Source organism: Rhea americana, unplaced genomic scaffold (assembly GCF_003343005.1).
Source record: "Rhea americana isolate MKP2758 unplaced genomic scaffold, rheAme1 scaffold_376, whole genome shotgun sequence".
In the NCBI taxonomy this organism is placed as follows: domain Eukaryota; kingdom Metazoa; phylum Chordata; class Aves; order Rheiformes; family Rheidae; genus Rhea; species Rhea americana.
This window is the reverse complement of record NW_028186508.1, coordinates 144638-171642: the sequence shown is the minus strand read 5'-3', so window position 1 is coordinate 171642 and position 27005 is coordinate 144638. Positions and strand designations below refer to the sequence as shown.

Genomic DNA, 27005 nt, shown 5'->3' with positions numbered 1-27005 from the left:
AGCAGGCTGGCAAGTCACAGGCTTCAGGAGGGCTCTTTGATACTCAGACGTTGTTTGCTGGGATGGGGAAGGYGATTTGAGGCCAGTAAAATGCTGCTGGCACATTCTCAGCAGAGCTGGGGATGTGCCACTTACCAAACCAGACTGCTTGTGCGTGCCGGTGCTGGAGACCGAGGTTTGTTTCTTGTGCACGTGAGGCCCCTCGGCACAAGGCTCTCACAGAGACCAGGGCACAGACCTCAGGTATTACCAAACAGTGCGGACACTGAGCTGGGCTTAATTCATTAACGACCTCTCGTCAGGTCAGATTTCAGCTGAAAAACCACATACTTCTGTGCCACCAAATCTCTGCTTATGACCAAAAACTCAGACTTAGCCTTTCGCTTGCCATGAATTCCCTTAGAGAGTCACTGAAGGCAACAGAACTGAGATTACTTAAGCAACTGAAACACATGGCCTGTGGCTAGAGCTACGGGGTTTGAGTTGCAAGTATATGGTATCAGGGTTGTGTACATGAAAAGATGAACCCAGATAAGGTGACTGACTGAACTCCTAACCGCCTTCAGAACAAAACATTGGACTAATGTTATTACAGGAATTGCCCAGGTAGGAATTCTGGGCAGCCCCAAAGATTCCCCCAGTCAGGTCCTTCTTGGGCCTTGACCATATGACAAGCACTGTGTGCATGCTTCACTAGTTTGATTAACATCCTGGCCATCCTGGAGACTTACCCAGGCAGTAATTCTACAGTTTCTGCTGTAGAATTGACCAAATTGTCCACAGATAAGACACTTGTAAATAGTCAGTAGAAACTGATCCTGTAAACATAATAGGCATGAGATGTTTTGTATGCATTTTAAGATAATCAATAGCAATGGATGCATGGGAGTAGTCACATAGCACAAAAGGTAAGGTGGATATGAGTTCAGTGAAAAGAAGGGTTTGAGGAGTCTCCCTTGATCCAGCTGAAGAGGTTGAAAGGACTCTTGTAGCAGAGACTCCTGTCTACATCTAGACAGCGACCAATGATCCTGTCTGAGATTTAATTCTGCAACCAAATATTACCTTATGCAAAGATCTCAGTATTTAAAAAAAAACCCACTGTCTATGATTGTTGATGCAACAGACTCATAGGCTTAAGTAAACACAATGAGATTTGCCTTCTCAGCTGCTACCTGTTGCTGCAGCTAGGATGTTTTTTTGTTGGCTGGAAGGGGATATGCAAGGGCAGGGTGAGTCTGGAGATTGGTAACCTTCTCTGCTCTACCTGGAGAAGCACAATCCAGCTCATGCAGAAGGGAAGGGCTGCTCAGCCGCACCTGCTCCTGCTGCTGGTCTAAACCATGCCATCTGTAACCTCTGGAGCAGACTGCACCAAACCCAGTAATATTTGGAAGCTGGCTACCTTTCATGCCTCTATTATCAGGGAGCTGGAAATCTTGCTGAAAGAGGCAAAAATATTGATGTTAACCATCTTAGACAAGGATCTGTCCTGTTGAGTGTTTAAACATACTCAGTTTCCATTAAATTAATGGTAGCTTCAGTAAAGGTGCATTAAAAGCCTTGGTGGCTGAAATGCTGTGTCTGGTCAGAGTAAGAGAAGTGAGGAATCCAAGTAATGAGGTGTTGTCAGTCAGCCATGCCTCTGGGTTCAGCCTGGCAGACACACTCTGGAGATGCTCATCACTGCCTCTAAGATGGGAGACAAAATAATGGAGGTGGCCACTGCTCTCATACATATATACTATTTTTTCATCCACCAGCTCACTATCAAAGCCCTCAGCAGACTCATGGGATGTTTCCAGTTCCCAGGGTGGAGGATACCAGACAGTAATTGAAATATTTTCCTAAAAGATTTCCTATTCAAACCAGGAAGGACTGGGAAATATGAGCATCCCTCATTACAGGAACTTTAAAATGATCTTTCTTTAATACTTTTCACCAAAGGTTCCCAGGCTTCTTAGTTAAGCCTTTCTGAAGGAAAGGGCCCATATGCCCGCTCACCGGGCTGTCCCAAAGCCATCAGGGTTACCCTCAGCCTAGGCTTTTACAGCACATTTAGTCTGCTGGAAAGCACAGCCTTTGTCAGGTCCAAGTCACAGAATTGTAGAATCGTAGAATCATAGAATCAGTAAGGTTGGAAGGGACCTCTGGAGATCATCTAGTCCAACCTCCCTGCTCAACCAGGGTCACCTAGAGCATGGTAGACAGAGTTGCATCCAGGCAGGCCTTGAAGATCTCCAGACAAGGAGACTCCACAACCTCTCTGGGCAACCTGGTCCAATGCTCCATCACTCTCACAGGGAAGAAATTCCCCCTCACATTCAGGTGGAACTTCCTGTGTTTCAGTTTGTGCCCGTTGCCTCTTGTCCTGTCACACGAGGCAACTGAAAAGAGTTTGTCCCCGGGACAAGTGGCTGGGAGGAGTGGCTGATACAGCTGAGGGCTGTGCTGCCATTCAGAGAGACCTGGACAGGCTGGAGAGTTGGGCAGAGAGGAACCTCCTGAGGTTCAACAAGGGCAAGTGCAGAGTCCTGCACCTAGGCAAAAATAACCCCAGGCACCAGGACAAGCTGGGGCCTGACCTTGTGGAGAGCAGCTCTGCAGAGAAGGACCTGGGAGTGCTGGTGGACAAGAAGCATCTTCCCTATGRGGAACAGCTGTGAGCGCTGGGCCTGTTTAGCCTGGGGAAGAGAAGACTGAAGGGGGGATCTTATCAATGTGTACAAATATCCAAGGGAGGATGTCAGGGGGATGGGGCTAAACACTTTTCAGTTGTCCCGTGTGACAGGACAAGAGGCAATGGGCAAAAACTGAAACACAGGAAGTTCTGCCTGACCGTGAGGGGGAATTTCTTCCCTGTGAGAGTGACGGAGCACTGGACCAGGTTGCCCAGAGAGGTTGTGGAGTCTCCTTCTCTGGAGATCTTCAAGGCCTGCCTGGATGCAACCCTGTCTACCATGCTCTAGGTGACCCTGGTTGAGCAGGGAGGTTGGACTAGATGATCTCCAGAGGTCCCTTCCAASCTTACTGATTCTATGATTCTATTATTTCCGGGGATGGAGGTGAGGCTGACCRGCCTATAGTTGCCTGGATCCTCCTTCTTACCCTTCTTGAAGACTGGAGTGACACTGGCTTTCTTCCAGTCCTCAAGCACCTCTCCAGTTCTCCAGGACTTTTCAAAGCTGATGGAGAGCAGCCTGGCAACGACATCTGCCAGAGTCACACTCAGAGTCAGGCTGAATCSTCCCTTGAATTTTCAGAGTGGAGGGATCTGTATTTTTCCCACATTCAGCTGTAGTTCACAGTAAGCTAAGCCTGCTTCCACACTGCCTATGTCAGAGAAACTCCAGAGCATTAAAAGACCTGGATATTGCCCTTGGTCTCCCATGGATAGATGCGAAGTGACTCTGTTGGGATTGTTAAGGCTATTTTTCCTGCAGAATGTCTCACAGCAGGCCAAGGGACAACGCACATCCAGCTATTTGGGGATTTTCCTCAGAAAGTAGAAGCAGTATCTCAGAGACTTGCCCAACCAGCTGCCATAGGAGGCATCGTTGTGGTGTAAGGCAGACTGGGCAGAACCCAGCTCTGTTACTATAGATTTCTCCAAAAACAGATTTGTCTTTTTTTCCYTTGCCCTTCATTTGTAGTGAAAGCTAAAAAGGTTCCCAATGCATCATGTCAGCTGTGGCWCAGAGGCCTCACACCTGAATTCCTCTTCTTGGTTGTCATCCCAGGCCTGGAGGAGTCTCACACATGGATTTCTATCCCATTTTTTGAGGTACATCAGGGCAATGATGGGAAAGGGTGCACTGGGCTCCTTATCATGGAGGACACCAGGCCCACGAGCCCATGAATCTCTTCCTGTGTGCTGACTGTCATTGGCACRGTGGAGGACAGTACTATGTCTGTGGTGACCAGCAGATAGGAAAAGATATGTGGGCTTGAGAATACACCAGTGATATCAAAAGCCTAGAGCATTTTTTTTTTGTTTCAGTTCCAACAAAATTTCACAGGGGACCTGGCTCACTCATGTGTTCTCCATCCATTTTGTCTCTGCCATGGAGTCACCTATTCTGTTGGCTATGGCATTTGATGGACACATTTGCAACATGCTGAGATGCACAAATGYGCTGACACACTCAGTGATAAGCAAAATCAGGCTTGCTGTCTTCCTCCAGGGCTCTTCCACTCATCATCCTCCCACGAAGGCTGCCCTACTGCAGCCACAGTGCCATATGTCAAAGCAGTGACGAGCACATAACCTGCCAGGCTGTGCCAGCCTCACATGCAGTGTCCAGAGTGGCTARATTCTGCACCTACGACTGTGTCCTATGTGCAGACCTCAGTGCTGTCTTTGACCTCCCTCTCCAGACTGCCTGGCACATGGCTCTAAATACATGCGGCTCCCACATCTGTGTCATATACAAACACTGATGTCTTACATGCCATCATTTTAAAAGCACTGTTCTAGCTTTTAGCCACTGCATTCTTCATCATGTTCACATTCTGCTCACCTGTCTCTACATCTTCACTCCTCCTGTCTTTAATTCTATTATTTATGGAGTGAAAATGAGGTGGATTTAGAAAAGAGTGATCCATGTGTTTTTAGGAGGAAAGGCTGCAGGAGCTCRGCCTGTTTRTCCTAGAGAAGAGAAGACTAAGGGGAGATGTTATCGATATCTACAAATACCTGAAGGGARGGTGTCAAGGGAATGGAGCCAGCCTCTTCTTAGCGGTGCCAAGGAACAGGACACTAGGCAACAAACACAAAGTGAAACACAGAAAGTTCCACCTGAATATGAGAAAAACTTCTTTCTTGCAGGGGTGACAGAGCACTGGACCAGGTTGCCCAGAGAGGTGGTGGAGTCTCCTTCTCTGCAGATATTCAAAGCCTGCCTGGATACAACCCTGTCTACCACGCTCTAGGTGACCCTGCTTGAGGACGGGGGTTGGACTAGATGATCTCCAGAGGTCCTTCCAACCTCAACCATTCTGTGATTCTGATTTGTTCGTTGGAGGCAGATAGCTTTGCTGCTGTACTGAGACCTCAGCCGGCTCCCAGGTCTGACGGCTTTGTCCCAGGGTGAACACTCAGCACAGAGCTCCCYGGGCACTGGTGGAGATTTGTAGTCAGCAAACAAATCTGGATAGAAACAAACATCTGGAAAGCGTCCGGTATTGGAGTGACGTTTTCAAGCTGTTTTTAGCCAGAGGGAGGCTGTCTGCTGCCTTGGTGGCTTTGCTGGGCTATTCTCTCTCTCACGGGGGCAGCTTTACCGTGCCCCTATGCAGCACTCTGAACAGTGAGAGTTTCCTAGCACAGAGCCTGTCTGGAGCCAAAAGTACTGCTGTGTTGTATGACCTAAAACATCCCCCCTCCTCTGTTTTAATTTGTCTTATTAAAGAAGAAAAATTTCAGGCATTCTTTWTGGAATAGTTTTTTATCTGTGCATTTACTCAAAGTGTAGTCAAATAGTTAAGGAAAGGACCTCATACGTACTAATCTACAACACTTACTTTTATTTCTGTTTTATTTCTTTTGAAGATTTTTTTTAATTCTATGAATTTTAATAAAGAAGCAATTCCTGTAACACACTTGCAATTCAGAGGAACTAGTTCATTACATATCTTTTCATCTGACACCAGAGAAAAAGACTGAGATGGAAGCCTCGTTGCTGCACTAACGTGAAAGCAGTCAGTCTCCATTTCATACGGAATTTCCCACAAATGACTCTAATCGGGATGCAATCTCATTTCCTTGATCATCCACTTTTTCCAGTCCTTCAAAGAGTCTGATTTTGTTTTTTTGTCTTAATTTTACTATGGACTGTTGGGGAGGGTAACGGGGGGATCTTAGGTGTTCTGCATTCAACTGTGGTTGCAGATTTAAGAGAAGATTTGTCCTGCTAAGATATTCATCATTTTCTGATAGTGATATCTCCCTCTCATTCACTCAGAAAATGATTTGCGGAGTGGCTGAACACTTTTACAACCTTCTCTTTTATCTGCCTCGTCCGCACACCATACACGATGGGGTTCAGCAGTGGGGGGACGAGTACRTACAGGTTGGCCAGCAGGATGTGGACATGATGGGGAATCGTGTGACCAAAGCGATGTGTTAAAACAGTGAAAAATGCAGGAATGTAAAAAAGTAATATAACACAGACATGAGAGCCACAGGTGCCAAAAGCCTTGCGACAGGCAGTCCTAGAAGGGAGTCTGAATAATGCCAGAAGTATCAGGATATAAGAGACACCAATTAGTACTACGTCTAACACTATCACTGCGAAAGGCACTGCTAGGCCATACAAGATGTTGASGGAGATGTCAGCACAGGCCAGCCGGGCTATGCCCATGTGCTCGCAGTAGGTGTGCTGGATGATGTTGTGCCCACAGAACGGCAGCCTTTTCAGAAGAAATATACAGGGGAAAATAATGCAGAAACTTCTCATGACAGCCACCAGCCCAGTTTTCATGATGGTTGATTGTGTAAGCACAGCTGTGTACTGCAAGGGATAGCAGATGGCTACGTACCGATCGAAGGCCATGGCCACCAGGACCACAGACTCTGCAGAGAAGCTGAAATGCAGAAAGAACATCTGGGTAAGGCAGGCACCGAAGGAAATTTCCCTAGCGTTGAACCAGAATAGAGCCAGCACCTTGGGCACTGTCGTGGTAGACAGCATTAGGTCAGCAACGGCCAGCAGGGACAGGAAAAGGTACACGGGCTTGTGGAGGCTTCGCTCTGTCCTTATGACAAACAACAGGACACTGTTTCCTAGCAGGGCTGCAAGATACATGGAGCAGAACAGGATGGAGATCCAGTTATATGACTTCTCCATGCCAGGGATGCCAGCCAGGATGAATGTTGCTGGAGCCAAGCTGGTGAAGTTGAATGGCGGCATAATTTTTGCCTGAAAACAAAGACAGAAAACACTGCRCAACTTTATTTTACATACTAAAGCTATTCCATCACTGTCTGATACCAAATGCCTTGYATTACCTTCTCTAATCTGCTAATGGCCACAGCCAGAAGTATGATCCTGAATTATGTAGGCTCATGGGTTGCAAAGTATTGCAACATGTTCTTCTCATCCTATGATGTGAAAAAGGCAGCTGTCCAAATTGTCTCTTCACTTGATTTTAACATGATATAAGCACGTTTTTCTTCCAAGCATTTCCACTTAGACCTGGATCAATGGAGACAGAATCAGTTCTCATTGTGCAAAAAACACATTAAATGGATGTACTRTGAGTTCAGAGTGGAGAAAGGAGGGAGCCAGGCAAGAAGAGAGAGGAAAGGTCAAGTTGTTTCAGCGATGCATGAGATATTCTCTGATATCAAAAACTGCAGAGGGAATAATAGAGAGTTTTAAGACACCTGAACTCACACTAAGTTAGAGAACAAAATTGTCTCCARATCTGAAGTTGACTGCCCTCTCATCCCTGTCTCCAAAATTCTCTTTCCTTTTGGCTTTGGGACTGAAAAACTGCTGCTTGTTTTGCACCTCTTTATCAATCAAACTCTACCAAAAATAAAATTTGAATGGGCAGTTGCAGAGTCCTCTGGGCCATGAGAAAACCTGTGTGAAATGGAGTTCCTCCACCAGCCAAGGAAAGGGCTTGCAGTGCTGCCCTGGACAGGGTCCAAAGACCATCGGAGACTGAGTCAGAGCCAGACTCACACAAATTAATATGGGATGACAGTTCTTTCACCAGCCTCTGCAGTAACATTCAGCTCTTGGTATCAAAACCCAAAGTAGGATTTACTCCTACTTGAGAAAGCAATGCAAGTACTTAAAAACAAAACTGTGAGATTGCTGCACACCAGAACAGTCACTTAGGAAAAAACAACTGYATTTTTAAAGGCAGAGGTGGATCTCAGTTCACCTTCAAGTGGGAGAGGGGAGATGCCATTTCAGGTCTAAAATATCCCAATTCAAGAAAGTCCAGGAAATCTGCTTCAGAGATACAAAATACAACAGAGAAGTCTTTAAAAAATAGTGACAGTAGTAAAGCATCTAATTTTGTAAATTAATTAAGTCAGTATAAATACTGCACGAAATAAAAATGTGTGTTGTATTAACAGTCATAAGATATTATTAACACTCATAGCATATAAATTCTGTGCTGTTATACTGAAAGCCAGTGATTTGCCTGACTTCAGATGTCAAACTGCAAGCAAACAAGGGTCCCATTGAGCCTGTAGGGGGGAGTCTCAGCACAGAGAGGAGCTTCATGCCAGAGGAGTCTCAGCAGTGGAGCCCTTCCTCCACAGTCTAACCACCGGCACACAAACACATCAGTGCAAACACAGCACTAAGGATGCATCTGCTACAGCTACCTCTGAGCACTCTTGGATTCTTCTTCTCTTAAAATATTTKCAGCCTACCTTAAGCTAAAAGCTGTAACTTATGAATTTGTATCCCTACAGTGATTCCTGGCCATGCCCAGCTGTGGGCTCTGGCTGAGGGTCTGTCTATACAGGGATTGCTTTGATTTACCATCCAAATTGTGCTACCACATCATGCTTAACTCAGCAACCCTTGCTTTCAAAAATGAGTAATCCCAGCTGTGTGGCAGAGTCCTCAAACCATGGCTGGTCTTGCAGGTCTKCAAGGCAGGGAGCCCTGGGAAGCAACTTTACCTGATAGCTGTTAGGAAACTGGCACCTCTGAGTAGGAGTCTGGTCATCGCAGAGATCTGTCCCCGGCTGCACGTAGAGTCATGTGGCTGAACAGCACCGACCCCAAACACACAACGCAAACAACTCACCATCACCTTGGTCCTAACAGAGATGAGGATCCCCGGCTGTGCTCCAGGATGCCAGAGCCAGGGAGGCGGATGCATTTGTACAGTGTCTCGAGGATCCCGGAGGGCCGTGGGGATGGCACTGTGCCATGGTCAGTGGCTCTGCAAGCGTCCTTCAGCCTGTTAGATGTTCCCTGGGGTCTCATCCCTCCCTGCTTTTCCAGTCACCCCCACAACGCTGATATTACAAGCAATGGTGCCACGTGCAGTCATGTTCACGGATCCCCAGCRCCCAGCTCTGCATGTGCCCTGGCTCCCTCCCCACCACTCACGCAATTATATTCACACAKTTCTGTCCTGAGGGCCCTGCTTGGACTGACGTGATGTAGCTGCAGGATGTGGCAACACACAATCAACCTCTGAAAACAACAGACACGCTGAGTCCTAAATAAGTGGTCTGACTTTTCAAAAGTGCTAAGCATCCAGATTTAGAAGCTTAACTCAAATAGTCACTTTTGCAAAAAATCTTAGCCACGTATGTATAAATAGCAATACATGTTTTGAATAGATTTGTCAGCATGATGCATCGCAGACTCAGTGATCAATGCAGCAGGAGGAATTTGGAAATGTTTCCCTGTAGCAGTGAGAGAAGCAATCCATGGGTTGTGCTCCTGTGCGGGTAGGTAGAGGAGGTTGGAGGAAGAATCTGGAGGCAAGGAGCACCCCCCCCCCCAAATCAGTGGCAGGACACTGCCCTTGATCCGTCGGCTCAGTCCTTCATTCCGCAGGAGAAGYATGCTGTCCTCCATCAGAAATCTCACCCATATATATGTATACATATGCTTAGAAATGTGCTATTCTGTATGAGCTACTCTCTGCAAGATGAATCATTTCAGTGCAAATGAGCCTTCAGGCAGAGGCAGCTATGCATGTCACGGGCTCAGGAGCACACCCACACCTAGAGAAACATGGCATTTGTGACCATGAACAAGAATAATTTCACAAGAGCAATCCTGGAGCTCAGTCCTCAATGCACATAAAACTCCCAAAAGAAAAATCCCACCATGCTGAAGCTTATGTAGGGTTACAGGTATATAGGATTGTCATGCTAAATAAGATGCGATGTCCAACTGGGCCAGAACATGGTGCTGGTGCTGATATCCAGGAAGTAGCAAGAACAGCTTGGTCCATCCTGCAGCAGCTTCACTGCTTGAGGTACCAAAAAAAAAATAAATAAAAAATAAAGCATGATTGATGCTACCTATGGTAACTCTGGACATATGATGTTCATGCTTCTGACCTGGCTGGAGATGTCTTCCAGGAATCATCCATGATCTGAGTCTTTGTCATTGAATTAACCAGTGCAGGGAGTATGGGTGGGCACAGAGGCTCAGTCATCTGTACTAATAAATTGGGACATTTTCTGGTGTTTTAGTCCTGGCCAGACAGTAGCCTCTCAAATGATCCCCAGGCACAGGAGGTGGCCCTGGCCAGGACTTCCCCTGTTTTGGAGGGTGGTTGTCATTAGCAGGACAGACAAGGCTGTGTCTCTGAGCAGTCCTGGCACACGTGGTGATGTGAGTGCGGCCACTGGCACTGGGAGAGGTGGGAACAAACTTGGAAACAGAGATTGAGGAGCCCACCAGAAACCAAGTTACCCTCTTGGACATGAACTCCTCTCCAGCAAAACCCTGAGATGCAGTGTTCAACCAAGGTGCAAAATTCTGGTCTCTTCAGCTTCGCGTGACTCAGCATGGGAGTTGCTGGGCTTTAATGTCACAACGTGATGAGTTGCAGGACTGGAGATCACACCCCATGGCTCTTGGCAATGGGGAGGGGTGACTGTTGGGGTAAGTCTCTCAGGAGCTGCAAAGCCAGGGCCAGTTTTGTCTGTGTGCTGGCACACTGAAGACAGAGGTAGCATCTCTTTTTAGAGRTGCTATCACCCATGCCTTCAGGTGCCCATATACGTTTAAAAAAGCCCAGCTTTCAGGGATGAAGATATAAGCTTGCTCATAAGTTAGATAGCTGTGGTTTAGCAACCCAGCTGCCTCCGTGGTCAAGGAAAAGAGAGGAGGATGTGCAAAGCAGTGAAGGTTCAGGTTGTCCTGCAAGCACAACGATCCTTATGCTCCCACTGCACAAAGTGCAAGGAAACACAGACCTCTGGCAACTCCCAGACTGCATAGGCTCTGTGCATGTGTTCAGCTGTGCAGGACTTCAACAGCACCTCTTGTGATTGGACTCTTTGAGCATGGCCAAAAGGAGAGGGCACTTTACAGCAGCACAATCTTGAAGCAACATCAGCAGCTTTAACTGCTGGGAAAATTTATAAACGCTCGATTTGGTGGTGATACCACTCTCCTCAGGCYATGGCTGCTGCATGGAGACCTCAAAGGGTCTGTGCTCACCACCCCTTGCGACAAACTGTATTCCTGTGGTCAAGGCTGAGACCAGCTTCTTGAGAGAGGAAAAGGCTGAGCCAAGACCAAGAGCAGCTTGTCAACCATTGCTGGAGGCTAAATCCATCGCAGTGAATTGGCTTTATCACAGCGGGTTAGACCCAGCGTGCCCACTGGCACACACAGTCCTGCAAGGAGTCTGCTATGTGAGAGGCACGTTTCACAGGGCTATTTCGCAGCCACCGCCTATTAAGCACCCAGTCACCTCCACAGGCTCAGTCCTACACTGGTCCTTACTCCTCCCTCCAGCATCCCAGGCCTGCACCACAGCTGCCTCTCCAGGTTTTGCAACGGCTGCTTTTCAAATCAGAAAACAAAAATACATTCACTCAGCAAAGCGTCCTTATGCGCTCGAACAGTGCCAGGCAGGAGGGGCTGATCCCCAGCTCCTGCCACAGAAATAGCCATCGGCACCCTTTTACCTCTTCAGTCCTGCCCTCTTGTTTTCCGTGCTCGCTGCCTGTCCCTCTCCTTCTCCAGGGCGTTGGCAGGGGAGATGCAGACAGTTCTCAGGCTCAGCATCCRCGGGTGCAGCTGCACAGCAGAGGAGCCTTGGCACAGCTGGTCCCGGCCTGGGGCATGTTTTCCTTTCCTAGCTGTGCTGAGTGTCTCTCTGCTGACCACATCATGCTCCTTATCACATTATTCAGGTCAAAGAGAATTCAAAAACTACAGGAAAGTGAAAAATAGGGAGCATGGAGAGAGAGGGAACAATCTGCAAAAGTAGCAAGGAGAGACTGGACACAACAYGTCTGAATTTGCCAATAGCTAAGGACCGAAGATGAGGTAGGTGAAGTAGTAGGAGATAAAAGAAATTTCCAGGTAGAAAACCTCTCATGGGACATATGATRAGGAAATTAAACCAGGAGAGAATGAATGCTTGCAAAAGAAATGAGCTGGAAACCCAGGGCAGGATGAAAGTGGATCAGAGTTTGAGYGCTAGAGCAAAGAGGGGAAGGGGAAGGAGTAGGAGAGGAAAGATGTGATGAGACAGATGGAGAAACAGGCAGAGGGGGTTGCAGAAGAGGGAGCTGGGATGATCCTCACCATGTTTACACCAGGCCTTGAGTACCTATGGCTCTCCCCATCACTTATCAGCATTTGCATTACAAAGTGCATTAAAAAGCATTATTGCTCCATGTGACACAATCCTGTTCACAGTCTCAGATTCACAATTACACATAGCAAAACAGAACTTGCAAAGAGACCCAGCTCTGGGCCTATGAAGGATTTGGAGATGTTYGAAACCCTGTCTTTGTCCCAGATCTCATGTGTGACAGTGGGCAAATCATAAGGAGTTTGGGATTTACTGACGGGAGAATGCTCTGAACTGTTGAGTGAAGCTAGAACTTTTCCACATAGACAGGTAGAAACCAGCTGTGAACATGATCTGGATGGGAATCAGAAGRTGATTTCTAGCCATCATGGACCTTCCTCTCATAGGAAAAGCAGAGGCAAAAGTGACAGATTGACTTTCAAACAAAAAGTTTGCTCAGCTGAGGAAAGGCAAATACCCACAATGGCAGGGATCAGACTAGGTGGCTTAGGTATTCTCTGCTGCTCTTCCTTATGGCCATATTTCCAAAAGAGCAACTGTTGTCAACGTGCAATCATTTATTTTGGAGTCCAAATGGGAGCCAGGTTCATTTATCRGCTGGTCTTTAACATCTCTACATCTCAATTCCTAACTTGTAAAATGGCATGTTTTCCTCCTCTGATGTCTTTTTCTGCTGTGTTTTTCTCCTGCATACACATCAGGGGACCACACTCTACCTGTGCTTGCATAGCAGCACATTCAGGCAGGGCCTGCCCTCACTGTTTTTGTAACACAGAGAACTCCTCATCTCTATAGTTTTGGATTTGAGACATCTTTGCAGTAAATAAGCAATTAATTCTCACAGATGGAAGAAAGCTACAGCACACAGTATCTTAATATGCACCCTGCTGCTTTTAGTGCGTAATCAGACTGAATTACAACAGGCAAAAAGAACCAGTTATGGGATTTCATCTGATGACTGTGTTTTTGTCAGTATCTCTACTGCTGCATTGACTTCTCCTTCTGTGTCAATCAGAGCCTGCAAGTTTGCATTTTGGTCCTGGAAGCCCATGGCACTGAGCTGTTGCATTTGTCTACCAAATCTGGTCTGTGGTGCTTGCTCATCCATCTCCTCTTGGCTCTCTACTTCATCCTTATCTGACACTAGACTTGCATCTTCCTCAGACTCACTGCTTTTTGCAGAATCTTCCATGCTTTCCAGATCCAGTTCCACATCTGGGTCRCCCAAACCAAGTATAAAATCTGGAACTTCTGTTGAGAGGGTCTGTAAACCCAGCTGGACTTGTAGTAAAGCCTGCAGTGCTCTGGGATTTCTCAGTAAGGATGAAATCTCAGTGTTCTCCAGCTCTGGGGGCAGCGGCTGTGCCCTTTCATCTTGCAATTGAGAATTTCCATCATTCAAAATATGAGTGTTATTCAGCAGCATTTGTGCTGGGCCTTGGGGGTTTGTTAATATATTCTCCAGGTTATGCATGAGTTCTGAGTCTTCTGTTAGCTGCTGGACCATGTTCTGAATCCCTCCTGAGCTGGGCACCACTGCACGTGCTGCAGGCCCTAAATTCAGCACAATAAAACTGTGGTCTGCACTGTTATAGGCATCCTGGCCATCATAGTCATTTCCATTATCACTAGCCCTGTTTGACTCAGGGGCCCAAGGGTTGGGTAGTGGTCTCCGGTTTTCAGTACAGGCTGGCARCCTGGCTCTACTCAGGGATGGATTACTGTCCAGTGAAGCAAAAGGGTTGTTTCCCAGTTGTGCCTGCACAGCATCCAACATGGGCTCCTCAATTTCTCTGTAGAGCTGTTCCAGAGCACTGTATCCACCAGGTATGCTTTCAAGATTGTTCAGGGCACGGTCATGGTTCCTTATCATCTCTTGCATCATGGCAGGGCTGCTGGAGGCTTCTAATATTTCTCTGATAAAATGTGGGTTAGTGAGAATGTGGCTGATCTCAGGATTTTGTTCAATCAGCTGCTGCACCTGGGGGTTTGACATGATGAAATCCCTGGCAAGTTCAGCATTGGCAAGGATGTTCTGCACAGAGGAGTTCTGCATTATCTCACTTACTAAGCCATGCAAAGACACATCTCGCTCTTGAACTCTACTCACCAAGTCTGGCACATCTGCTGAGTCCAGGCCTATGAGATTTATGCCTGTCACCCCAATGAGAAACCCTAGCAAAAACAAGTTGTTGTTGATGGTATTCAGATCCAGGTCTGAACTGACAAGCTCAGCCAAGAGGTTTTCCATGGTCTGGGCCACTAGTTCCTGGCTGGAGGTCAACAGGTCTTCAAAGTGACCTTGGAGTTCAGATATATTTGGATGGTTGAAACCTGGGTTTTGCAGATCAGCCATGCTTCCCAAGAAAAACAAGTTGGAATTACTGTGGCTGGGAGGTCGCATCAATGTGGTTGCAGCATGTTGATCTGCCAGGCCATCCTGTGGTCTCTTTTGGGACCGGATGACAAGGTGGATGCTGACCCCACTGTGGACTCCATACTGGCTCAGAGTGTCTTGATCCTTGAGAATTTTCCCAGCAAATATCAGCGCCAGCAGGTCAGGGGGAGTTTTGAAACGCTTGGAGACTTCTTCCTTAAACTCCTGGATGGTGCTGCTCTGAGCAACCTCAAACTGCTCCTTCTGCTTGAGGGTCTTCACAGTCACTTTGATGATATTTGATGAATCCGTGGTGACAACTGGTGGACTAGCCCCTGCAGCCTCTTTGCTTTCGGACATGGTGACTCTGAGACTGGGCCTGCGCTTTCGTCCGTTGTAAAGCAGAGGTGCTGGCAGAAGATGGGAAGCCACGAGGGCCAGTGCCTTTCAGCTGAAATATGGGGGTGGTTGTTCGTCCTGTATGGTGACACCCGCCTGGGAGGGAGCAGTGAGAAAGGGGCGAGGGCTGCTTCTCCCCGTGGTGCAGCCAGAAGCCAAACCCAAAGCGCACATACCAGCCAGATGTTGCACAGCTGCTCCACTTGCTTACCGACCGAGGGGCTCCCTCATGTTCCCCGCGCGGCTGCTGCCCCTGTCCACCCAGAATTGCCATCCTGCCAGCCCGCGTGTGCTGTGACCTCACCAACGACATCACAGTGAGCAGCAATGGCCTGGAGAGGGGACATCTCCCTGCAAGCCGAGCTTGGGCTTCCTTGTGTCTGCTGCCTAATCAACCTGGTTCCRGGGACACGAGAAACCAGGGAAAATCCAGGCTCAGGGGACTCCAGGCCTGTTTCCACAAGCCTCTCTGTTGGGAGATGACCTCCACACCTGGCAGGGTGCAGGCTGGCACAGCTAACCATTGCAATGTGCCAAGGTGCCTGCCCTCTCCCCTCTGGCCCTTGCCCACTCATTCCCTCTCACCAGGTTTGCTTTGGGGATGTGCTGCTGCCCATCCAACTTTGGGTCCTCTCATGGTTTTGCTCCTTGACCTGCACACCCATATGGAAGGTCAGCCCCCTCCTCTCACAGGGTCCAAGGAGCGTGGTCTCTGTACCCACCACCTTTCCAATCCCACTGACCCAGCTGCATGAGGAGGAAATACATCTGTTCTTCAGTCTGAGCGCAGGAGCACCCCTTCTCTTTTCAGCTGGGAATCATCGCCACAACAAGGCACACTGGGAGCATATGTTGGTTTTACCCCCTGGGATTTYCACAGTGCAGATGTTCCCAGATAAGGGTCTTTAGGCTGAATTACACAGGTATGAGAATAGATGTTTTTTCCATGCCAGGTCCAGCCAGGTCTTCCTTACCTGGAGTAGGATGCCCTCAGCTCATCTGCTCTTCAAAAGGTAGAACCTGCTCAAAGTCTCCCCTCCACAAGAGATTAGCCACCTCTCCGTGTGGAGGCTATCATCATGCTAGGCTGTGCAATCTCCATATGCTTTAAATAAGGATTTAATTCAGTMCTCATGGATGCTGTTACATTTAATTCCCCAAAAAATACACTGCAGCATAATTAGCAGAAAAAATACACACTTTAACTCAGCTGAGAAAGCTGGTGTTTGTTTTGAAATTGTATTCCTAATAAGCAAAAATGAAGTAAATTTGTCTTTTCATCCCATGTTTTACTTCCTGTTTGTGTGACTTTTGGAAAAAGTTTTCTCTGCCTTCAGTCTGGTGCTCAATTTCTTCATTTGCAAAATTCAGACACTAACTTCCATGAAACCAGTACAAAAATCCAAGTGCACATCAGAAAAGCAGCTTCACTTGTTTAGGCTTTTTCCATAGCTTTCAGGGTATTTAACCAAAAAGTTTGTGAGTCATGTGCAGAGAGCGCCTATTTCATACCTGAAGCATGCTAATCACATCACATGGTAATTCCCCAAAGTGCATGCTATTGGTCCTGCTCTGTTGATGACGTCAGTGTGATCTGGGGAAAAACTGACTTCTTGGAGTCAGTGCTGCTGTGAGGTCTCATAGGCATCACTGAGACAAGCAGAAATCCCTCACTGTGCATGTGAAATGTGAGGGCATGGGCAACCCCTCAAGGGGATCCCAGCCCTGAATTTRAGTCTTGCTATTTAGGGCTGCATGGAGCTCGCATCCCGTCAGCAACACAGGGTGGCAGGGCTCTCCCAGTTAAGTAAACCCATCTTGCTGTCACAGGCACCCATATACTCCTGGATGTAACCATACAACACAACTCCTTCTTTGGACTATCTGGAACAGCCTAGTTACACTAATGCTTGGGGATTTCCTCCTGATTTGCATCCCAGATTTATTTATCTCCTGATTTGTTAGAGGAAAGGCATTACAGCAGTACACATTAATATAGGCATCTGAAACACTCAGTATTTTTAGACAAAAAAAAAAGAAAAAAAGGAAGAATCCACTACCTGAAGGAAATGATTACTCTCCACAAAACTGTGGACCACACTGGCCTTCATTTTAAATGATCAAAATCCAGGTGTTCAGATGAGCAAGCTATGAAAGAATGCTATGATGAATGGACTGAATGCTCCCACCTCTTTGCTGTTGCCTGTCTGTCTCCTTGGTAGAAGTACAGCTCTGATACTTCCTTCACCATTAAAGAAGCCCATTAACTTGAGTTKCTCTGGTTCTTCCTGGAATTTGATTTCTGGATCTTGCCAGGGTTCAGGACTTGTCCCAGGAACTGCTTGCAGTACTTATATTTAAATGTTGTTCCTCCTCTGATGGTGTTCATAATGTGGAGGTGATTCACCAGACCCAGAGCTATTGCTTGCAGCATTTGCAGAGTTCCCAGTATTTCCCAGACTCCGCAGACGGAAAGCAAACCACGGAATCAGCACTGGCGCTTCCACTGCGAGGATCTGCAAGCCCTGCTCAATCTGTAAACAAGCCTGCATAGCCTTTGGGTTAGACATTGCTGCTAGCATTTCAGGGTTCTGAATCTGCTGAAGAAAATGTGGCATCCTCTGCATGACGTCTTCTTGCTGCTGCATGGCCTCAGTGGAGGGCGCAGCCGAGGCTGCCAGCTGGGATCTCTGCAGCAGCAACAGTGTCATCCACTTTGTGTAGAAGGCACACAAGTTCACAATCAACTGGAGAGATTCGGTGACCTGATGAAGCATGCTCTGAACACCTCCTGTGCTGGGGGTCTCAGCTCCCTTCCCAGAGCCAAGGCTGGGCAACAAGGAGCTTTGMCCAGGCAGGTGGGTAGTGCTGTTGGTGACACCGTGGTCAAGGTCAGCAGAGATGCTACTGGTACAAATACTGGTGGCACTCTGGGAAGGAGAAGGAGACCCTGAACGGTCCCTAGCACCATTATAGGAGAGCTGGCTTCTCCTGSCTGTTCTCTCCAGGGATCGATTTCTCACCAAGGAAGGAAAGGAATTGTTTYCAAATTGCTCATGCGTTGCATTCAACAATGCATCCTGGCTCTCTGTGCCCACACATGTCAATGTGCTATCACGTCCTGGGACATTTTCAAGGTTGCTCACTGCTCGGTCTTGACTCCTTATTTCCCGCAACATATCTGAGTTCCTGACAATGTCCAGCATCTCTTTCATGACATTTGTATTGTTAAGGATGTGGCTGATCTCTGGGATTTGCTGTGCYAGCTGCTGCATCTGTGGATTGGCCATGATGAGCTGCCTCATCAGGTCAGGGTTGGAAAGCATGCTCTGAGCAAACAGGCTTTCCAACGCCTGCACCATGACTGCTGAGTTGGGTATGCACCGCAGTTGGTTCTCTTGCTCCGTACTTTGGGCACTCATGTCTGAGTTGCTGGTGCTCCTCCTAGCCAAGATAAATGTGCTGCTAGAGGTGGATGAGGCTCTGGGTGGCACCGGGGAGGAGCAGGCACTCGCAGGTGGGCTCCCTGCATGGAGCAACTCTTCCTGGGATGCCCTTGGCTTTCTGATAACAAGGTAGACAGTAACRCCATCATGAATCCCAAGTTGCCTGAGTGTGTCCTGATCTTTTAAAATCCTCCCAAAGAATACCAGCACCAGCTGGCTGGTCTGGCAGTTGAAGTGCTTGGAGATGACTTCCTTGAACAGCTTGATGGTGATGTTTTCTGGCACCACAAACTCCTTGTTCATCTTGGGTGTCTTCACTGTGAACTGGATGATGCAGGGRTTGGCAGCAACTGAGGACATAGCTGTTTTTTCTCCACTCTCAACCATGGTCAGCACAGTGYTTGTATTTTGTTGAGTGATGATATTCTTATTGTTACTATTATTATCGTTTCTACTGTTTTTGCTGCTGTGCTTTCAGGTATAGAAGAGTGGGAGATGAGAGGTGGGAATTGACCTGGCGCTCTGAAATGCCAGACTCCGCTCCCAAACCATCCCTACCCACTCCCTTGCTCCTACGTCCATGCCACTGGATTCCTCATTGCCTTCGTCCTCCTGCTGCCCCTTTCCTCTGGGTTGCAGTCCACRGGACTATGACATCATCAGTGACATCTTCACAAGCAGCCACAGCATCCCTGTCACGTCTCTATCCCCCCATGTGTACGTGGGCAGAGACATAATAATCAGGAGGGTTTCACACTCCGGCTGGACTCCACTTTTGCCCTGCACCAGCCTGTGCATGTCCAAGAGCGTTGTTCGTGCATGGTCAGGATCAGCTGTGAGAGAACAGATCCTCTTTTGCTCTGCTCTTGCTCTCCTCTGCTCTGGTGTAAGGTGGGGAATGTCCTGGTCCAGGGGATCTTGGTTGTCTCCACTTACACACAGCCAAGTGCATAAGTTCCCTGAAGCGGAGACTGTGTCTCCTCTTACTGCCTGAGACGTTTCCATCAAAGACCTTTGCATGCCCAAGGACACAATTCAGTAACAGTTTCTCACCCCATCTCCTAAGATGGACAGAGCTGCCCTGGTTCCTGCAGTGAAGAGGCTTGTGACAACTCCACCTCAGATGGCTGTTGCTCTTAATCTCGTTGTCATTAAGGCCTTTTGCCCTGGGGTGAGGGACAGCTCATCCATAGGAGCTGCAGGCTGCTTGCATAGAACTATCTTGACAATCACCGAGACGAAGTARATTAAGCAGGAGATGCCATGTGTGAAGTGAAGGAGTTACTCCTGCAGGAGTCAATCCTGCTTTCCATGAACTAAACCCAGAGTAATGACTGGTCTCTACTGCACTTCTCCTCCTCCTTCACTGGYATCACAACAAGCAATGTGAAAGGGGATATGGAAGAGGGAAGGTGATAGAGAACTGGTAGGACAGGCACTGTCATTGCCAGCTGTTCTCATCACCAAGCACTGGAGATGCTATATCTGGCCTCAAAGCACCAGCAGCATCTATCCCTGCTTAGAAGAGCCCTTCCACACCACTCTGTAAGTCAAATCTATCTCTGGGAAACCCACTCTGTACCCCATAACTTCAATATTCCACATGGTCATATTGTATAAATTGGGTATAGCCAGTGCTAGAAAATCTACTGCTGCCCTCCTGAGCTTCTCACAGCAGTTAATAATTCCCACTGTTCAAAATAAGCTTTTATTTTTAATCAGAATATGTTTGGCCTAATTTTCTATTCATTCCAATTCATACTTCTCAAGGGCATTACAATGATCCTTAGCATCAGATGTTTCCTCCTGAGACATCTACCCTGCAATAAAGATRCCTCTTCAGCTTTTTAAGAATTATTATGTTTTGCACCCTTTATAGATTGAGCATTTTCTCCAGCACTTGAATATGTCTGTTCTGTTTCATTCCTCTCTAGATTTTCTTGCTATCTTTTAAAAATAATCCCTCTCTGCCCTGCATGACTCACATTAACCTACTCATCCCTAGCGATTCATTTTAAGGCTAAAACAGGCTGTGAGTTAGTATGGGCCCCAAACAGGTCAGCCAAGCCCATCCTTATTGAGCCCAGGAATGGGTAATTATTTTTAGAAGTCTTTACTCCAAAATGTGCTTTATTCCCTGACCTTCTGCTGTGCAAGGCAGAGCCTCCTATGTGGCACAATACAACCTTGGAGGGGCTGCATTAAAACACAGCCACAAATTGCCAAGGTAGACCTCTGGGTTCATCCAGACCGCTGCATTCACCGATGCCTGCAGCTGAGTGCTAGCCTCTGAGGAGCTGCCTTGGAGAACAAGAAGAAAGTTGCAAAARCCTGGCAGGTACATGAGGGAGAAGTCACTCCTGGCAGGTCAAAATGTGGAACAGGAAGAATGGAGATAAACTGCAGTACTGTGTGCTCTCTGCATTTACCTGCTGCTAAGGAAGGGCTTAATGCTGCCCATTTCTGCTTTCTCCCTTAGGGCAGTGCAGTTCTGATGCACTGTGCTGCTGATCACCTGCAGGTTTATTCTCCTGCGCTTATTAGCCAGCAGTTTSACATTTTGTATTTATCACTCCTGCAGCTTTTTAGATGAAATTCTTCTTCTAAAAATCCAGATTAACCTGTAAGTACAGTACATGTTAGTAACAAACTGCACATACAGCGTTTATGGACACATATATAGCAAGTCATTGCACAAATTCAAACATTAAAACTTCAGAAAACTCTCAAAAACAAACCCAGAGATTAATAAATTGACAGGGAAAGCTGCAAGACAGAAAGAGATTGAGGCTCTGTGTGGCACTTCATCCATGAAGCAGCCTGGATTTACAGCATGGGCAAAAGCCAAATGAGTCTGCTGCTACCTGTTCCTCCCAGCCCCAGAGCCCTCCCCTGTTCAGAAGGTCAAGTGTTATGGGAGGAATTATTATTTCATCTGCTTTCACTCCCCTCACCCCCTSCCAGTCTATCACAAATACCAATCGCACCACACAAGGCTGCATTTTTTCCTCCTCTTCTGACCATCAGTATAGATGTCTCCATGGGAAGATGTCATGACAGCCCTCAGAAAGCAGTATTCTCCTTATTTGCTTTATGCATCATGTAAGAAAAATACATCTGACTGTGGGCCAGTCAGCAAAGCCGAGCTGGAGTGCGTCCCACAGCTACAGGAGGTGCACAGCTAATGAAGGAAGGGRTGCTTGACTCAGGACTTCCCTGATGAGCATGAAGGGGCTGGAGGTCTCTGCATGTAGCTGCTCTGTATATGTCCTTTCAGACAAAAGCTGTTCCTGCCGCCTGTGCAGGAAGCCTGTCTTACCTACTGAAGTATATAAAATATCCCTGCCTCTAATACCTCCTACCAGCTCACCTGCTGGAGCTAAAGCTCTCAGGTTTTTGGACAGGACGAGCTTCACTCCAGCTAGGAATCCTAATGGTAAGCCTGAGGCTGTGTTTGTGAGCTGATGCCACTCACACTCAAAGCTCCCCATGGTGCTGGTCTGGTCGCAGTGGTGTAGATGCYGTTCCTTGCTTCCCACCCCTGCACCTCTGCCTCTCCAGCCCTGCATAGCTCTGCCATCAGACTCCRGGACCTGCGTAAGTAGGACAGACTGCCAATATCTCATACCTCCTCTGAGGACACGATGCACAGGAGCAACTGACTAGCAAGTCAGTGGCAGGCTGGCTGTCCCCTCTAGGTCTGAAGGATCAGTGAATTAGATGCAGCAATGAGTGCAGCATCCAAGCTTATCACCAAAACAGTAATCATTGCACTATACCAGAGGTTCACAGTGATGTCCTCACAGGCCAGCTTGGCTTTGCCYGTGTAATGACATGGATGGAGGAATTTGTTTCTACAGAATGTGAAGTGCTTAACAAGAAAAACAATGGGGAAAATAATGGAGAAGCTTCTTGCTAGAGTAGCCAACGTTATTGTGCCCATCATCCACTTTGTTAAGAGCGTCACATATCTGAGGGGCTTGCAGAGGCTAATCAAATGCCATGGCCAACATGGCAACTCAGCACAGAAAATGAACATCTGGGCAATGTAAGCTTCAAAAGAAATCTCCCAGCCCTAAACCAGAATATTGCTAGTGTCCTGGGCATGGTGATAGTAAACTGCAGCAGGTCAGCAACTGCCAGCATGGACGAAAAAAGGTACGTGTGCTCACGGAGACTTCTCTGAGATGATAATGAATAGCAGCATGGAATTCCTAAGGAGAGTGACTACGTACATGAAGGTAAAGGGAGTGGAGATCCAGAGGTGAGACTCCTCCATGCCACAAATGCCCATTGGGACATAGGTGATGGGAATAAGGACAATGTAATTGTCAGCTGACATGATAGCCTATTCCTTGCACTTTCTCCACAGCTTCCAGTAACTGAAAAACAGGAATAAAACAATTTTAGTGTTATAGGGCTTGAATACATGTGCTCTCAACCTCAGGGCCACTGCCAGAAGACCTAATGCACGACAACTGTTTGCTGAATCATATCATTGTGGAACAAGTCAGGCTGGAAGAGACCTCAGGAGATCTCTAGTCCAACCTCTTGTTCAAGGCAGGAGCAGTTCTGAAGTCAGGCCAGTTTTGTCTCAGACACCTCCAAGGAYGGAAGCTGCATAGCCTCTCTGGACAACCTGTTCCCRTTAYTGGACTGTRGTTATAAATCAGTCAGCCTTGTGCAACTATAGATTTGCCTTCACTCCTAACAGACAGGAGGTGGACTCAGTTGGGGGTGGCACGAGGTTTAATTCATTTTTTTATTCTAAACACAGRGAGGGTGTTCTCTTCCCTCTTCCTTGACAGTATGTAACACCYTGTTCTAGTTGCTGCCTGACACAATAAATCTGGATTCCCATCTGGATGTGAACACCCAGGTTAACCTTGATGTTAACCTGGTTAAAAGCAGTTCCACCRCAAAGCCTGATGCATGCTCCTTTCCCCATGCTCCTCAGAACACTCTGCACACATCTGTTTTGCAGCTTTGGGCTGACATCCTCTAGGGTTTTTTCTGTGTGCCTTTGAGGACAAAGTGTCTCTCCTATAYGTGAAATAATAGCAAAGGTTTTGGAGAACCTGGGTGGATCTAGTAGCTTGGGCTGAAAACACCCCACAAAATGCATCAATTTTTTTGTGCATAGACAAGAATGTGGGAGGTTAAAACCCAAGGAAGGGCCTTTGCAAGACTCAGCTCAACGTGACGATGCCTATGTTTAGGTGCCTCTCTGGAGGCAGCTGAGCTCTCACACCATTCRGGGTACCACCAACATCTGCATGGAGCTGTCAGGAGCAATGCGTCYTTCTGCAGTAGCAGCTGGAGGGCAGGTGGCATCCCTGAGGACACCTCAAAGGGCAGCAGACACCACACAAGGGCAGCTGAAGCGGCCTCAATTAGTAGAGTCTGGAGGGCAACTGGAGCAGGCGCCCTGGTCGAGCATGGGTGCCTGCTCCAGCCCAGCTGAGTCACTCCCTGGGAAGGAAAGCTGGGTCAGGTTCAAACCCTATTTAACAGCCATGGAGCGCAGTGCACTCAGCACACAGGCTTCCTGCCTGCCACAGCAGGAATAATTTTGATTTCTACCCTTCCACAGATAAAATATMKTTCTAAAAGCTCAGAAACTTGCTYRCTCAGTGCAAGYAGCTCACCAGTTTCCCAGCCCAGTCATGAACRARGGATTTCTGTGGGCAGTCCTGAAGAGGGGATGTGTRGGTGCTGGAGAATCTGCACTCACAGCAGGMAAGAGACAGAGATATTTACAGACCTTCTCTGAACCTCAGGGGACCCCAAGCCAGGAGACAGCTCATTTCGCTTCCCTCTATTCCCTTACCGCACCCATCTCAGAACATAAATCCTGATAAGAATTAAAAACAGAAAGCCAAGCATCATCTGAGGTGCACCCACCAAACTGCTCTTTCCCCAGRACACTTGCATTTCTCTAGTTGCTTCTGCTCAGACACAGTCCCAGTTCTCCAGGTACACCCTGTTTGCCTTATTCCTTAGGAATATGACTTTGCATTTGCCTCTACTAAATTAGTTGTATAACAACCCTGTCCATCTCAACAGCATGGTTATATTGGTCTTTGCAYCAGCTAAAAATCATATTAGCAACGATTTTACACTTGTTTCTACACAGCTGATGACAATCACATATAGTATCACACTCTGTGTCCAATCACTGCTGAATCTACTCGGAAATACATTGAAAACTTGCTCTTGGTGCCAAGCTATCACTGAATCAAGATTTCACATTTAGCTAACCTGTACTCCATTAACATCTGCTTTACTTATAATGAGGTGTATTCTTTTCTGTCAGAACCCTATGAAAATAAAACATCCTTACATTTGTATTCTGCCATCAGGTAATGTCATCGCCCAAAAGTGGAAGCCATCAGAAAATTAAATGACATAATTCTAYGGAAATAAAACACTAAAAATAAGTATTGATTGCCATTAACCACATTCTTTTTCCCCTTTTACACTTTATTGATCAAGTCTCATATTCACTTTTCCATTATTTTATTTGGAGCTGATGTCAAACCAAGCAGTTTCAAATTTCTCTGATAATCCCATTTTCACCTTCTCAATATTCTTAGAACATGACAGAAGGGGGGGTAGGGCTTTTTTCTAACATGCCAACGATCACTGAACACGCCTATCTCAAAAACGTTCCTGTCTGGTCCATTTTTCCAGCTCCCCACTGTTTTTCAGTCACTGCCCCCTTTGCAAAGCATCGTTTCTCCCCCACCTTGCCCGTAGGCAAGGTCCCCTCCTCGCCCRTGCCCACCTGGCTACGTCCTCGTGCCGGAGCCCCCCGACCGGAGCAGGACGGCCACTCGCTCCCGAATCTGCCTCGTTCTCACCCCRTACACGATGGGGTTGAGCATGGGTGGCACAACGACGTAGAGGTTGGCCAGGGAGACGAGGACGTGCCGAGGAACGCGCCGGCCGAACCGGTGTCCTAGGAAGGAGAAGAAGGCCGGAGCGTAAAACATGGCGAYGACGCAGAGGTGGGAGCCGCAGGTGTGCAGAGCCTTGGGGGAGGCGCGTGGGGACGGCCACCCCCGGAGGGACCTCAGGATCAGCGCGTAGGAGAYGGCGATGGAGACGGCATCCAAGCCGGCCGAGAGGAAAGCAGCGGCTACCCCATACCAGACGTTGACGGTGATGTCGGCGCAGGCCAGCTGGGCCACGCCGATGTGCTCGCAGTAGGTGTGCGGCATGACGTTGTGTCCGCAGTACGGCAGCCGCTCGAGGAGGAAAATGGCAGGGAACATGATGCAGAAACTCCTGGTTAAAGCCGCCGCACCGGCTTTCGCGATGGTGGAGCGCGTCAGGGTGGCTGTGTACCGCAGGGGGTCACAAATGGCAACATACCGGTCGAAGGCCATTGCCAGTAAAATGGCCGACTCTGCCACAAAAATGAAATAGATGGAGAACATCTGCGCTAAGCAGCCACGGAAGGAGATCTTGGTGGAAACAGACCAGAGGACACCAAGGGTTTTGGGCACGGTGGCAGTGGATAACAGGAGGTCGCACACTGCCAGCATGGACAGGAGGATGTACATGGGCTCATGGAGGCTTTGCTCCTTCACGATGATGACCAGCAGGACCAAGTTGCCTAGAAGGGCGACAACGTACATCAGACAGAATGGGATGGAGATCCAGATGTGAGACTTCTCCATGCCAGGTATGCCGACCAGGATAAAGACTTCGGGGTGTGAGCTGGAGTGGTTGGGCGCTGACATCGTTCAGCGCAAAGCTTTAAGTCATTTCTTATTTGCAGGAGCTGTGTGTAATGATAAGAGAATGGCTCTAAGAGCAGCCAAACCATACCCGGGATACTGTATTAGCCACAGGGAAAATGAGTTCTTAATTAGCATTGCTCACAGCTGAGATACTTAAATTTCTGAACCAGATATTCTCTGGAAGTGTTAAATATTGGGCAATTTGCTCAGTCAGGGTTCCCTGCTGCCATTCAGGTCCCTTCATCTGGACTTGCTAGTGTCATTTCTGCTCCTTGGCTCTTTAACATAAGGAGAATGTTCCACCYGCAACTGCAGGGAGCTACAGCAAGAGATTCATTCCTGAAACAGTGATCACATGAATACTCCTTGGGATGACATTTTGGGTGTGATAGTCATCTCTGCTGCACTGAGAAATCTTCAGGATTGGAGGTATTTTAAGAAGAATTTTCTTCTCTTCCCGAACTGCTACAAACAACGTGTGAGCACTGCTCATCCTGCCCTGGGATCTTATTTAAGGAACACTCAGCATTAATGAACCACAGCAATCTGAAAGCCACTGAGGAAACAGACCCAGGAGCCTGGTTCGATTCTGTCCTTCCTGGGACTTTATATCTCTATATCAGCCCCCAATAAAGGTCTGTGTCTGTAACCCTGTCTGAGAGCTCACTCCTCTGAGAGTAAGAAATGTGAACGGCTGGGAAAAGCTTCTTTCATGCCCAAAAGGGCTGAGGAACAGAAGACTATGTTTTTTTTTTTCCA

General features: G+C 47.6%; 2 protein-coding genes and 2 pseudogenes across 2 annotated transcripts; all 4 read right to left on the bottom strand.

The window, feature by feature from the left end:
- Positions 1–5951: 5951 nt before the first annotated feature.
- On the bottom strand, positions 5952–6911 carry LOC146591329 (olfactory receptor 52B2-like). Its single transcript, XM_085313070.1, has one exon. It carries the CDS (start codon positions 6909–6911, stop codon positions 5952–5954), a length of 960 nt encoding a protein of 319 aa, XP_085169196.1.
- Positions 6912–13213: 6302 nt separating this feature from the next.
- LOC146591328 (ubiquilin-1 pseudogene) lies at positions 13214–15013 on the bottom strand (annotated as a pseudogene).
- Positions 15014–17187: 2174 nt separating this feature from the next.
- LOC146591327 (ubiquilin-1 pseudogene) lies at positions 17188–18885 on the bottom strand (annotated as a pseudogene).
- Positions 18886–25289: 6404 nt separating this feature from the next.
- On the bottom strand, positions 25290–26246 carry LOC146591326 (olfactory receptor 52B2-like). The gene has a single exon (XM_085313058.1). It carries the CDS (start codon positions 26244–26246, stop codon positions 25290–25292), a length of 957 nt encoding a protein of 318 aa, XP_085169184.1.
- Between the last annotated feature and the right edge of the window lie 759 nt (positions 26247–27005).